At 31.3% G+C, this 15,969-nt stretch overlaps 1 protein-coding gene across 1 annotated transcript in view; it reads right to left on the reverse strand.

Annotated features, from left to right (window-relative positions):
• Positions 1-15,969, reverse strand: part of LOC103259004 (bifunctional heparan sulfate N-deacetylase/N-sulfotransferase 4) — a 250,617-nt gene that overhangs the window by 203,392 nt on the left and 31,256 nt on the right. The window contains exon 2 of the mRNA XM_008056668.2: positions 9,661-10,884. Coding sequence (XP_008054859.2) covers positions 9,661-10,638 — 978 coding nt within the window. The 5' untranslated portion in view covers positions 10,639-10,884. The remainder of the gene's footprint in view (positions 1-9,660; positions 10,885-15,969) is intronic.

Genomic DNA, 15,969 nt, shown 5'->3' on the forward strand with positions numbered 1-15,969 from the left:
ACCCAAAAAAAAAAAAAAAAAAATATATATATATATATATATTTTCATCTTGTCATTTCCTTGTTTGAAATGAAGGAGACTGTTTCAAATGGCTGTTAGAACTTACCAAACCTTATTTCCCTGTATGTCATGACCCACCATTAACTGGTTTTTTTATAGCTGTCATTTTAACATCTTTGTTTTATTCATCAAATTTACACAGTTTCTTTCTTTTATATTTTATATCTGTGAATATTTGGTTTTCAACTCAGAAACTACATAGTCAAATAAATACTTGAAGACATTCCAGGTAAGACATCGTTAAATTGGTTGTATCTAGATCAAGTCTTAATACCAGCCTTGGTCCAAATTTATTCAAAATAGTATATAGGGGAAGAATCAAACTAATCAGCCTGATAACTACTTACTTTGGACTCTAGGTCTATAACATAGACTTTTTTCTACTTTTGTCTCATACTCAAAATATATTATTTTGAAATAAACTTCAAATCTATCCTTACATTACTTTTTCTTCAGGAAGTAAATCAGTTCTTCTAGTTAGGTCAGCATTCGCCAAACAGTTCAAAGACAATATAATAATTTTCTATTTACATTTCCTAATCTTGTCTGAGATTCATTATAATGTACTTTCAGGGATAACTAGATGTATGAGAAAAACTCTCCCACTTAATTTTGAAGTTTTCTCGTGTATGTAAAACGCTCAATGAGAGTTAAGAAAAAGTATTTTAGTAAAGGCATAGAAGGTGAGAAAATAGGTCAAGATAGACCTGAGCAAGCCATAGTTAAGGAAGGAACTGACAATAAGCAAGCCTAACAGAAACTGTACTGAGTAGTAAGAATAGATGTTGAAAGATAAATTTGAGCTGGCTTGTATAAGACCTGACATAATAAATTTAACATATTTTATCTTATTAGGTTGATAATAATGTTATTCTTATGTAAAGTAGATGATCAATGAATAAATACATACATTTCCTCAAAGACATGTAAGCATGCTACTATGTTTTATTGCCAACAGACAGAATAGATTAGAAAACTGATTAAAGCATCAAGATTATTGGTAGTATCAACAATAAATCTGATTTTGTTTCCCAAGTAGAAGCTGACTTTCTATATTTCTATGTTTCTCAAAACTCTAATTGGGAAAACAAAGCATTATTATGTCTCAGGGAAACTTAAAAAAAAAAACGCATATTATTCTAATTCTACCAAACTTCTATGACTATACCAAATATTCCAATCAAGGGTGAAGCATTGTCCATTAGGATACTGGACTGCAAGAATACTTTTTGAAAATAGATTTTTAATAATCAGAATGGAAATTTATTATTTTAGCTTTTGCTAAAAGTACATCATTGAAGTGAACATTACATACAAGAAATTAAGGCCATTATGAAAACAGAAGTTTCTTTCAGAACTAGGAAATAATAAGTTCAACTGTATAAAATATCACTTTAAATAGTCTGAGGTCACCTTTTGAATAGGGCTTTACAGGTACAGGGAATACTTTGTGATTGCTTTGAGAACGAACAGGTCAAAACATGATCATATTTTAGACTTCATTGATAGCTAACATTTTGCCATCTTTCAAAATATAATTATTTTCTAGAAGCTTACGTAAGTAAACTTTCTCTTGCATTTGGAGTTTTTAGGTATAAAATGAAATTTTATTAGTATTCCAATGACAGTTACTGAGTTACAATGAGTTTAATTTTGTTTGCCTTAAAAAGGACATATTAATTTTATCTAAGTATCTTTAATTAAGAGAGAATATGATAAAACAAGTTAAGGCATAAAGGAATCTACAAAAAAATTAGATAAATAGTAGATAGGTTAGGTCAGGCAAAACTATGTGGTAGAATTCAAGTTCAGCTTAAAAACTCATGTTCTTTTTTACATCATCAAAAATAGTAAAATGCATTATTAACAGTATGACCCAGAATCTCTATCTCATATGCTATACATATGCCTACATATCTGCATATCTGTAGCGTGTTTAATATATTTATCACAGACTGTTTGAGGTGGTGTTGTGGACAAGGTTATGTCTGAAAAGTTTATCAATGCTCTCACTATTCTAGTATAATTGTGAGAGTGACTCAGGGAAAGTTCAATCACACATAACCAAGAATTTTTATCCACAAAATCCCTATTTTCCTTGATTTTTTATACATTGAGTAGCAGAATACATATATCCTGCTTCAGAATAATGTAGAAAAAATACCAGTAGCTACCCAACAACATTGCTCTAGAAAACTGGGGTAGAGCTTTAGAGGCAATAAAATTCTCCTTGTCCACTACTGTATTAATAAATGTTATACTGCCAGAAAAGGAACATGAGGATGAAGAACATGAGACTATCAGAATTTTTATATACATAAATAAAAATTATTTTCCACAAAATTATATTTAAACAAAAATAAAGTAAAAAAAAATTAAATGTAAAAACTGCAACTTGACTATTTAACTTTATAAAACAATATTTTCTAGGAATATATAAGTAACCCAAGAGGTTGCCAATTCTCAGGTACAATCAAGTTCCTTATATTATTTGATTAATAGTGATGAGAATATTCAAATTATAGTGTTTAAGGAAAAGAGAGAGACAAAGGGTCAGAAAGCTTATTTTTAAAAATTAGCAAGAAACCTTTCAAATCTGGTAAAAGATACAAATATTCACCTAGAAAAAGGCTAAGGGTCTACACTCAGTTTCAATTCAAACAAGACTACACTAAAGACATATTATAATCAAATATTCAAAAATCAAAGACAACAAAGTAATTTTGAAAGCAGCAAGAGGAAAAAAAAGCATATCACATAGGAAGAGGTTTCAGTAATGCTAGCAGTGAACTTCTCAGCAAAATTTTACAGGCAATGAAATAAGGGGATGATATACTCAGAGTTTGAAGTGGGGGGGGGGAAGAACTGCCAACTGAGAATATTTTAACTGGCAAAAATATGCTTTAGAAATGGGGAGATAAAGATTTTCCAGACAAACAGAAGCTGTGCAAAAATTAATCAAAACCAGAACTGTCTTGCAGAAATGTTAAAAAGGATATCTTCAAGCTGAAAGAAAAGGACACTTATATGTAACATAAAAACATATGAACGTATAAATTCACTGGTAAAAGTAAGCACAGTGTCAAATTCAGAATACTGTAATAGAGGTCTGTAAATGGTTTGAATCTGTGGCATAAAGATTTAAAAATAAAATATTAAAAACAATGATAGCTAAAATAATTTTAGGAATGTATAATATAAAAAAGTAAATTGTGACATGAAAAACATAAAATGTGTGTGTGTGGTGAGGAGTGTGGTAAAAGTGTTGAATTTTTAATGCAATCAAGTTAAAATTGTTATAGGCTTAAAATAACCTGTTAACACTATAATATGTTTTATGCAAACATCTTGGTAACCACAAAACAAAAACCTATCGTAGATGAACAAAAAAGTAAAAGTGATAAATCAAAGCATACCACCAGACAAGATAATTGCAAAGGTAAAAAGCAAGAGAAGAAGAATGAACAGAGGATCTACAAAACAATTAAAAAATAACAATTAACAAATTGAGAGTAGTAAGTACTTACCAATCTACAGTTACCTTGAATATAAATGGGATAAATTATCTCATCAAAACACAAAAACTTACTAAAGGAATAAGAAAAAACAAGATCCAATTATGTGCTACCTACAAGAGCCTCACTTTACTTTTAAGGACATAAATAGATTGAAAATGAAAGGATGAAAAAAAGCATTCATGCAAATGGAAGCCAAAAGAGAACAGGTATAGCTAAAATTATAGCAGATAAAATGGACTTTAAGTCATAGACTGTTAAAGTCTAAGACAGTCATTATATAGTGATGGAAGGAGATAATTCAACCAGAAGTTATAGCAATTGTAAATATATCCACATTCAAAACTGGAACACTTAAATGTATAATGTAAATATTAATAGATCTGAAGGAAGAGATAGACTATAAAACAAGAAGAATAGGAAACATTAATACTTTTTACTTTTAATAATGGACAGATAATCCAGACAGAAAAATCAATAAGAAAACATCAAATTTAAAAAACACTTTAGACAAAATGAACCTAGTAGAATATACAGAATACTTCATACAGCAACAACAAAACATATATTCTTCTCAAGTGCACACAGAACATTCTCCAGAATAAATCATATGTTAGGACTCAAGCATGCATTAGCAAATTTAAGAAGACCGAAATAATATCAAGTGTCTTTTTTGACCATAATGATATAAAACTAAAAATCAGTAACAGGAAGAATTTTGTAAAATTCACAAATATATGGGCACTAAATAACATGATCTTGAGCAATCAATGAATCAAATTAAAAAATAAATTTAAAAAACAACTAGTGGGTCAAATTAAAAAATAAATTAAAAAAACTTGAAATTAAAAAATTAATTAGAAAAAAAAACCTTGAGACAAATGACAATGAAAGGATAACAAACCAAGACTTATGCCATGCAGTAAAAGCAGTTTTATCAGTAATGTTTATAGAAATAATAACCTATCCCCCCCCAAAAAAGAAAGATCCCAAATAAACAACCTAACATTATAACTTCAGAAACTAGGGGAAAAAAAGAGAGAGAGAGAACAAATTAAGCTCGAAGTTAGTAGAATGATGGAAAATATAGAACAGAGTAAAAATAAATGAAATAGAGACTAGAAAAACAATAGAAAAAAATCAATAAAACTAAGAGTTGGTGTTTTGAAAAGACGAACAAAATATATATACCTGTAGCTAAACTAAGAAATAAAAATAAAATCAGAAATGATGGCCAGACTTAGTGGCTCAGCCTATAATCCCAGCACTTTGGGAGGCTGAGGGTAATGAATTGCCTAAGCTCGCTGGTTCAAGACCAGCCCTGGCAACTTGGAGAGCCCTCCTCTCTACAAAAAATCAAAAATTAGCCGTGCATGGTATAGTGCGTGCTTGTAATTCCAGTTATTGGGAAGGCTGAGGTGGAAGGATCCCAGAGCCCAGCAGGTGGGCAATGGAGTGGCCAGAGTATGCCACTTCACTCCAGCCTGGGCAACAGAGTGAGACTCCAACTCAAAAATAAAACAAAACAAAAAATAGAAATGACAAAAAGTAAATTACAACTGTATTGCAATGCAAATGATCATATTAGATTACAATGAACAATTACGCAGCAAAAAATTGTATAGCTTAGAAGATAAATTCCTAAGAAACATGCAACCTGCCAAGAATTACTCACAAAAAAAATAGAAAATTTGAACAGATATATAATAAGGAAGGATACCCTAGGACCTCATGACTTCATTGCTGAATTCTTCCAGACATTTTAAAAGAACTAATACAAATTCTTCTCAAACTTTGCAGAAAGTTAAAGACAGAATACTCGCAAACTCAATTTATGAGGCCAGTATTCCTTGCAAACTCAATTTATGAGGTCTGTATTACCTGATACCAAACACAGACTCGGGAGAGAAAATTACAGGATAACATTCCTGATAAACATCGATGCAAAAGTCATTAACAAAATACCTGCAAACTTGATTCAACAACACATTAAAAAAATAGCTCACCGTAATCAACTGGGATTTACAGAGGAATGCCAGAATAGCTCAATATAGGCAAATCGATAGATATGATATACCTCATTTACAGAATGAAGGGAAAAAATGTATGATCATCTCAATAGATGCAGAAAAATCATTGGATAAAACTCAACAAGGTTTCATGACAAAAAAAAAACTCTCAGTAAATCAGGTATAGAAGGAATGCATCTCAATACAATAAAGAACATATATGATAAATTCACAGCTAAAATGATATTCAATAGCGAAAAGTTGAAAGTTTTTTCTAAGCTCAGGAATAAAAAAGAAAAACTTACTCTCCACATACATCTACATAGAAGTGATGTTCTGGACGGAGCAATTAGGTATAAGAAAGAATAAAATGTACCAAAATTGGATAGGAAGAATTTAAATTGTACACACACACACACACACCCCTAAAGTCTCCACTCCAAAACTGTTAGAACTAATAAATGAATTTAGCAAAGTTTTATGATACAAAATCAACAAAAAAGTATAATCTGAGAAAAAATGTTTTAAAAATCCCATTTACAATAGTTAAAAAATAAAATACTTAAGGATTTTATTTCTTAATGAAATGAAAGATGAAAGACATATACTGAAAAATATAAAATATTTATATAAGAAATTGAAGAAGTTATCAATAAATTTTCTCTCATGGATTACAAAAATAAATGTTGCTAAATATTCATGCTACCTAAAGTGATCTACAGATTCAATACAATCCTTACCAAAATTCCAAGGACATTTTTCCCAAAAATGTTTTAAAAATATATTAAATTCTGTATGGAATCACAAAAGATTTTGAATAGCCAAAGCAATCTTGAGAAAAAAGAACAGTCAGAGGTAACACATTACCTGACTTCAAAATGTACTGCAAAGCTATAATAATCAAGACAGCATTGTACAGCATAAAATCAGGCACATAGACCAACAAACTAGAATAGAGAGCCCCAAAACAAATTCACATATTTATAGTCACTTGATTTTCAACAAAATTTCCAAGAACAGATAATGGGGGAAAGGATAGTCTCCAATAAATAGCAGTAGGAAAACTGGATATCATATGCAGAATAATTAGATCCTTATCTTGTATCACATACAAAAATTAACTCAAAATAGACTAAAGACTTAATGGTAGGACTCGACACCATAAAACTATTAAAATAAAACAAGAGGACTGCTCCATGACATTGGTCTAGGCAAAGATTGTTTAGATATGCCTCCAAAAGCACAAGGTAACAAAAGCAAAAATAGACAATTGGGATTTCATCAACTAAAAAGCCTCTACACAGTCAAGAAAACAACACTAAGGAGAGAACCCAGAGATGGGGAAAATTTGTGGAAATCATACATCTGATAAAAGGCTTATGCCCAAAATATATAACAAACACATGTAATTCAATAATAAAAACAAAAGCAAAGACAAATAATTTGCCTCAAAAATGGGCAAACTATGAATAAATATTTCTCAAAAGAAAATATATAAGTGGTCGATAAGTCTATGAAAAAGTTCTCAACATTGTTAATCATCCGAAAAATGCAAATCAAAACAACACTGAGATACCTCAGCACAGTTAGAATGGCTATTATAAAAAATGATAAGACAAATGAGTCTTGGTAGGGATGTGGAGCAAAAGGATTCCTTGCATACTGTTGGTGGGAATATAAACTAGTGCAATCACCGTGGAAAACAGTGTGGAGGTTCACAAAAAATCAAAAAGGGCTACTATATGATCCAGTAATCCCACTACTGGATATACAGCCAAGAGAAATGACATCAGTACATCAAAGAGATAACTGCACTTCCTTGTTTATTATAGCATTATTCACAATAGTCAAGATACAGAATAAACCTATGTGTCTATTAATGAATAATGAAAATACGGTACATATACAATGGAATATTCTTCAGTCTTAACAAAGAAAAATCTTGTAATTTCTGGATGGATAATTTGGAGGACATTATGTTAAATGAAATAGGGCAGCACAGAAAGATAAATACTTGTTAGTCTTACTCATATGTGGAATCTGAAAAAAAATATGCACTCTTAAAAACAGAGAGTTAAATGGTAGTTAATAGGGCTTGAAGGTGAGGGAGTTAGAGAGATGTTTAATATACATGATATTTCAGTTAGATAGGAATAAAAAATTGAAAAGAATCTGGTGACTATTGTTAATAACAATGTATTGCAATCTTGAAAATCTCTAAGAAAGTACATTTTAAATGTTGTCACCAAAGAAAAAAAAGAATGTGAGATAATTCCTATGATATTTTGCTTGATCTCCCCATTCTTCAACGTATACTTATTTCAAAACATCATGCTGTGCATATATATATGTGCATATATATATATACATAATTTTTATTTGTCATTTACAAAATATTTCTGAGTTATATCAGGAACAACAAAAGGAGACATAAAGAGTATTTAAATATTTAACTATAAGTGCAGTTAAATTAATATTTGCATTAATACAAATGATATTACTTAATATACAATGTATAATTCTATCCATATGCACATGTGCATACACATACTAAAAAATATCTATATATGTGCATGGCCTTTCTGATTTTCCACATGTGACACTGTTCAATCCTTTATTAAGTTTCAGTATCCTATTATTCTGCTTGGGGTTATGCCACTGAAATAGCTGAATCTGAGCTGGTCAAATTCGTTTAGAACTATAAAGAAATTTTTAATTAATACTGTTCCTTAGCTTAAGATTAGGAAGCACTCCTGTTAGGGTTTCAGAACAGGTACCAACCACACCAATAACCTATTGAAACAAATAGCTTTTTTATAAGCTTATGTTTTTAAAATTAAAATAAAGGCAGCATTTGTATTAATTAAATGAATAATAAATACCAAAATGTAAGGAGAAAATCTAGACAGAACTCAACTGTGGTCACTTCATCTCTTTGTAGCAATTTCTAAGGGAAATATTTGGGCCACAGTCAAGTGGTGCTTCTTTCAGTAGATTATTAAAAACAGTTCATTGGTTCACAACTCTGAAGGTTTTTAAAGAGTGAACTTATTTATACTGGTTTTAATCATGTAATATTACATCAGTCTTAGAATTTAAAAAGAAAGAATTTTTTCTTTTGAAACAGTATCCAAGTTTCACCTTTAGAAGATAAACAGCTTTAATAACAGAAGATTAAAAAATAGACAAGATCTTAACAATCTTTAGTTTCTTTATAATTACAAGTTGTATTCTATTATCTTTGTCTAGCTGTTAAAATCATATATGTAAAAATTAATTTGGTTATATATGAGATGAGATGGGTACAAATGAAGGATCAGTTGAGAATGTTGAATCAAGATTTAATAAAATAGTAATTCTCAGAATTACCTAACTAATCTACTATAATATATTTGACTTCATCTTCATTTAATTGCTATTACAGGATGAATCTGTTATGCAGTCAATTGATCATAATTTAGAAGTGCTACCAGTAACACTGTGGTGTTACCTAAAGTAATGTGATAAATTAATAATAGAGATAATAACGAAAACCTCCTAAGGCCAAACCCAATATCACATTTCCTATAAAACTATTTTGTCTTATAATATCTATACTTACAAGTGTATGAACATTTCATAGAAGCAAATACCTTGCTTACTTGAGGTTATAGGAAGGTCTTGGAATGTTTCTCCATTTTGTATTTTAACCAAAATTTTTAACCCAAGTTTGGCAGAGTGATTGGCCTAGAAATAGAATTCTATGATTATATTAGTCTCACAGTTACAAACTGCAGCATACATTAGAATAAGGGAGGCAGTTCAAAGAAGTTCTAGTTGGGATGGGCAAAGTTTAAGAAGAGGCAAGAAGATTAAGTTTAATTACTCTTTGGGATATTTTTGCTCTGTCCCATTCTGAAGCTTCTGGTGTGTGCATATTGTGTGTGAGGAATGATTAAAGTTCAAGATTGTGGCTATTTTATTTAAAACCTACTGCATCTTAAAATTTGGTCATTGAGAATCTAGAAAAAATTTTAAATTATATTTTATCAGTACTACACGGTGACACAAATGATGTTATTTATAAATGTTCTTACCTTTACATCTTTGACATTCATCCTTGTTCCCTCCTTCCCAACAAATATATCGTCAATGTCCACAAGGATGTACCTCTCCAAGGACAATGTCAGTCTCTTCCCTGACAAGAAGGAGATGGCGTCTATGAAGATGAGCTTGTGTAGCCAAAAGTTTAAGTTGTTGCCGAAAAGTACTCGCTGAATTCCATCATGAAGCCCCAGATCCTGAATCACTGTTGCAAAGGGTGTTTTGCTAGACAAGAATGAAAGGAATTTTTCTGACTGTAATTCAGTTAAAAGTACAGACTGGTAGGTTGAATGATTATATTGGAAAATAGTCCAGTCTTCCCCAGGAAGAGGTCCTTTCTCAACCTTGGGTGCTTTGGTAATATGCAGCAAAGGAGACTGAGGGTTGACAAAACAGTCCTTTAGAGCTAGATTGTTGAAAAGGTTTAAAGGAAAGCCTTTTAATTGTGTACTTGGTAAGCTGTTCTCATTGGCTTTATGAAAACCAATTATGCTAACACTGTATTCCACACAGTATTTTTCTAAAAGCTCTCGATTCCATGAGTCCATGCTGACATATTTCAGAATATTTTCGTAAATAACTAAAGTGTATTTCCCTTTGCCATTATCTGTAAGAGGAGGTATGTCTCCCTTGCCAGGGGCAATTACCATGTGGTACTGAAATCTACTGGATTCCAAAATAGCTATGATATCTTGACCGAGTTGAGAGTACTGGCTTTCCACAAAGAGTAGAATAGTTGGGTCAGTTTTGGATGTATCAATAGGTTTGACAGTTTTTAGCTCCATCGAACGATATGGTAGAATTTTTATGTCAGCACATTCTGCTTCTGCAGTGGTTTCAATAAGAGTCATCTCCTGTTTGTAGCCAGAGTAGAGGAAATAGGCAGAAATGACAATGCTCACTAAGCAAAAGGTAGCTAAGAGAACAATCAATGTTCGAAAACTTCTTCGAAGCTTCACAATAAGATTCATTTTTAAAAATAATACTTTGGAAATTTTTTTTCCAATTTCTTTTCCTAAAGTGCCATAGTGAGTAAAGTATGAGATGGTGCAAATATTACTTCCCCAAGTTCATGTAACCATTGCAAATCATGTAAAATGATGGAAAGGATCACAAATAAGTTAAAGCTGGAATGCAGTGGACCAGGAGGTCATACATTGAAGAGATTTGGAATATATCCAGTACCAAGAATTGCTGCAGAATCTTCTAAGCATAATCTGAAAGAGAGGAGAAATGAAGTAAGACAAAAATAGAAATATAAAAGTATGTATGTATTGTATATCAGTGCTGATAATCTAAGAAACACATATATCAAAGATAATTTTAGTATGTTAATGTGCTAAAATACCAATAGCCTGATATTTATAATCTAGATGTTACTACTTAGAGAATAGTAGATTTTATATTACCTCTAGAATACAGAACCTTATTTTATTTTGCATAAGCATTTCTGCATAGGAACAAATATTGAGAACATTTCTCAACTAGTCATTTCAAAAAAAAAAAAGCTTAAGTGTAAGTGTTAATTACCATAAAAACTGCTGCTACTGGTAAACATTATATACATAAAGAATTAAGAAATTAGGTGTTTGTGTGGGGCTTGGAGCTGTAGAACATTGTTTTAAGTATCTGCTTAAGTCTCTGGAGTGCCAAGCTGAGTGAATGAATTTTTCTTAAGTTTATAGTAGTTATAAGTTTTGCAGTTTAATAATATAGCCTTTATCTGGACTCACAGGGGGCCTCTTGGCCCTCTTCAGCCTAACAGCCCGGATAGGATTGCTCCTTTCTCATTCTTAGAGGCAAAGTTAGAGAGAGGTTATGGGAGAAAGAAGAAAATGGGTGCAAGCATTTTTAGATCACTCTAATGAAACAGACACCAAGAAGCCTTGATGAATAGAAAAACCTTGACATTTTATTCTCAAAGCATATTCCTTAATTTGGCTTGCTCTTGTAATCAGAATTAAAATGGAATTTTCCATTGTTAATTTTTCCAACAATCAAATGTTTTAGTTCTCTATCCCTTTCTTTAGTTCAAAAAAATGTAGACAGTATTAAACAATCTTTCCCGTACTGCTTCCTCACAAATGGACATAATTTTTCATTAGTACTAGATGCTTTTCTTTGTATAGGTGATTCTAATTTTTAGTGAATTACTTGCTATGCAAAGTTTTTTATTCCTCTAAAAACTGTTTTAGAGTACTTAAAGAATTCCCCATTTCCGGTTTGCCAGAGCACCCATGGTAGTTCAGCTGAACTAGTGTCCTTTGGGAAGCATTCATGGTAGTTCTGTGGAGGGAAGTAGAAAAGGATTCTCCACTTGTGTTTCCCACCTGATTGTGGTCATTCTTTATCATGGTACCTTGATCTTCATTTATTTGTGCCACAACACAGGCCATTCACTGGATATTGATAAAGTCACTTCTGTTCTCTATACATTAATTATACCTATGTCAAACCTTCTTTTTATAGTCTCAATAAAAAAGATGCCAAAAATGCCTTTAGAAAAATGACTGACCAAGAATTACTTTCTTAAAATAGGATAAAACTGGGTCTGACATATATAGTCTGAAATATACACTTAGGCTGCATTTTATTAACACACTACATCATAAAAAATTATTAGCATGTTTTATAATGAGTAAAATAGTCTATCACACTGAAGATATTTTATGGTGTTTTCTTTTTTTTAATTTTGAGATGAGTGATTAACGGCTTTTAATGATGACTGGAAAACTATTAGATTCAATGATTAAACATTACTATATTATGTCACTACTTTCATTATATATTTTCATGTTCTGAAATAAAGTTCCTGTCATTAGTAATTTTAATAAGAAAATTCTACATTTAGTTGAAATGTTTGCTTTTGTCTTAGATTTTGAAAAAAGTTTTAGAGTATTCTCTAAAAATTTAATTTTCTTTTAAATACTTTGAATATTTTAATTCTTCATATTTAAAATATGTAAATTAACCTATATTTTCTCCTGTGAAACACAGTGTACCAATTTGAAAAAAAAAATCTCCAGGTACTTCTCATTCATATTTTTTTTTTGAGTTGGAGTCTCACTCTGTCGCCCAGACTGGAGTGCAGTGGCCGCTCCCGGCCACCGCAGCCTCGACCTGCCGGGCTCCGGCGATCATTTCGCCTCAGCCTTCGGAGTAGCCGGAATTACAGGCATGCGCTACCATGCCCGGTTGATTTTTTGATTTTATTGTAGAGATGAGGTCTCGCCTGCCCAGGCGGGTCTCGAACCCACGGGCTCAGGCAGTCCACTCACCTCAGCCTCCCAAAGGCGCGGGATTACAGGCTGAGCCACCGAGCCCGGCTCTCATTCGTTTTTAAAAGAAAATTAGGTCCACATGTTAGAGATTTAGTAAAATTCTTTGAGATAATTATTTGCTCTCCAAAAATCTTTCAAGTGTTTCATAAGACAGTTCCTTTTAAACAAGTTGAATTGCATTTTGTTAAAATGCAATAATTAATTTGTTAAAAATAAATAAAGTAGCAATAAATAGACTTTGATTCGATATAAAACATGCACTAATTATGCTTTTCCCTCTATTTTGTGTATGTTTAAAAATGTTCATAAATAAATGTTTAAAATGAAAACTAAGTGAAAGGAACATATATTCAGTATATATAAACATATGCACACACACATATATATTTCATGTCAAAGTTGAAAGAGATTTGGAAATTGCCAACAAAAGAGTTTTCAGTCTTCTATTCATTTCTAGATGATCTAACCTCATGTATTTGATTTAACAATCCATTTAAGCAAATATGGAATCAACCCTACCCCTCCCCTCATCCTACTCCCACTCCTATTCCAAATGACCCAATATGAGCAGAACTCTATTTAATCCACACACTTTGGAGGTTTATTTAGTATTTTAAAAGAGATTTAATCAGAAGATTTGAAGAGAAACTAAATGTATGACAAGTTAAGATTTTGTTAAACCTTTACCTCTTCTGACATCAAAAATATGAGTTTTATAATTTTGAATACACAAAAATTGAGATGTCAGTTTTGCATATTAGAATAGTTCATCCTAATATGCAACAGTGAAAAAGAAATTTTAAAAAGCATATGGGACTAGAATCTGCCAACCAAAAGAATACATAAAATTTAAATGTGACATTTATTTAGCATTAATATGTTAAATATGTTCAGAGTTAGACGAATGATAGATATGTATTAGCACCACAGTTGATATGTGTTTCATTGTGTGTGTCTTTAACTAAAGAAGTTATCTTTCTTACTCAATTCTTCTATTTCTTCTTTCCTATCAAAACTTGGCCACTGGAGATGAGGAAGCCTGGACCATGAAAGATGGTATGCTATCAATACGTACTTATGTCCCACACTTGAGATAAGAAGTGATATGAAAGCATTGTTTCAGGTCATACAGATGTATTAATGATTAGTTATGATTTGTTTGAACTTTTTACCTAGTGCTGTGCTTCTTTAAAAAAGAAAAAGAAAAGGAAATGCAGGGATGTGGATACGGCAGTTAATTTAAGTAAGAATCTTATGTTGTCAACATAAATCGAATAAGACAATTGAGATTATTTTTCAAAAGACATGTTAAATGAGTCACATAAAATTGTGGAAATTTATTTTAGGATAATGGTGAAAACATTAAAAGGATGTTTCAAAGGTATAAATATACGTGGCATGTGTTCTTAAGGAGTCTAAGGTAAAACACTAACCTTTTTATTTTACCTTAATACAATGTCCTCTGCTGGATGAACCTGAGACCAGTTAGCAACAAACAGAAACACGGAAGCTTTCTTTCCCTGACTTTCCCCTTACGTGCTGATGTTTGTCTTTCATTATAGAATGAACAGACAACTTTATGAATTATTATTGAGTAAATTGCATCTGTGAAAAACTAATATTTCCTTAATCACCGATAGGTTTTGATCTCAATTCTTCTAAATCTAGCTTTCCATGTCTGAATAAATCTGTTGTTAAAAATTTGGAAAGACAACACCTACTAATTGTTTATCATGACCCTATCTCAAAATGTGGGCGACATGACCCTTGCACAGACTTTGGTGAAAAAGGGAGGCTTTTGTAGGTGTTTTCTTAACTATGACTCATCACCTCAGAGTAGTGTAATAAATATCTTCCAGAATCTTTTACTCTTTCAAGATTAGATTATATCAAGCACTGTTGTTTTATATATTTGTTTTAGAATCATTCTTTGACTTATTTTCAAAATGTGTTTAGGGAGTCTCTAAAATACCATTTGCAAAATCCATTTGCCACATCATTGTTCATTTCTAAATCATTGTAAATTTCTAGTTATCTCTGGTAACAGAAGATAAGTTATTGTAGTTATTTTTGCTTTTTGGAAAGACAAAAATTCAGAAGAAAGATGGAGACCAAACCACATTAAGCATATATGTGGTTGTTTCTTTGTTCAAGGTGGTCTAATGAGCTATACAGACCACCAAAGAGGCTCATCAAAGTTCAGCTGAAATTGAAAACCAACAATATTTATCAGCATTTAATGAGAGGCTATTACTCACTAGTAAATGAGATATGTTTTTTTGAGCTAATCATTCTGTTTACTCCTTATTAGTCTATTTTTAATGTGAGGATACTTAGATTTAGAGCACCTAAGAAAGAAACTCAAATTACACTATTAGTGATTTATGATGCTTAAGTTCTATGTTCCATCAGTTGCACCGTCGAGAAAAAAAACAACGATTAAGTTAGGTGAAGCCAAAAACTTAGTAGTAAGTATAGATAATTTAGCTTCATATCAGCAAGTTTTACTTCAGTTTTGAAAGTTCAGATAGTCAAAGCCAAAAATGGAGAAAAATTGTAGAGAAACATCAAATCAACTTAAAAGAAGCTATGTTGTAACTTTAAATGACTTAAGAATTTGCAATAATTTAACCAACCTTGGCTTTTCTTAATACATATGGGGGAAACGCCACAAGTACCTTGTTTTCACGTGTTGTATGAGTTTTTTGTTTCTAGGAATTTTATAAAGAATTAGCCCATATATTAATGAAGCAGTATTTTAATTAAAAACTATTATATAAGCATTTAACCATTTGTTCATAACTGCACCAGCACTTCCTTAATGTAAATTTCAAAAATTATAACAATTTTTCAAGAAAAATAAAGTATTGCTCAAATCTTGCATTACCACCACATTAAGTAAAATGAAGTAGACTGGAATAAAAATATTACTATACTTCCTATACAGTAAAGGAAAGTAGTGCTTTATGAAATTTTAGTTTGTTAGGGTGCATATGTGTGTGTGTATATATGCTTAAATCC

This window comes from Carlito syrichta, unplaced genomic scaffold (genome assembly GCF_000164805.1).
Source record: "Carlito syrichta isolate Samal-C Ts95f unplaced genomic scaffold, Tarsius_syrichta-2.0.1 Scaffold302435, whole genome shotgun sequence".
Classification (NCBI taxonomy): Eukaryota; Metazoa; Chordata; class Mammalia; order Primates; family Tarsiidae; genus Carlito; species Carlito syrichta.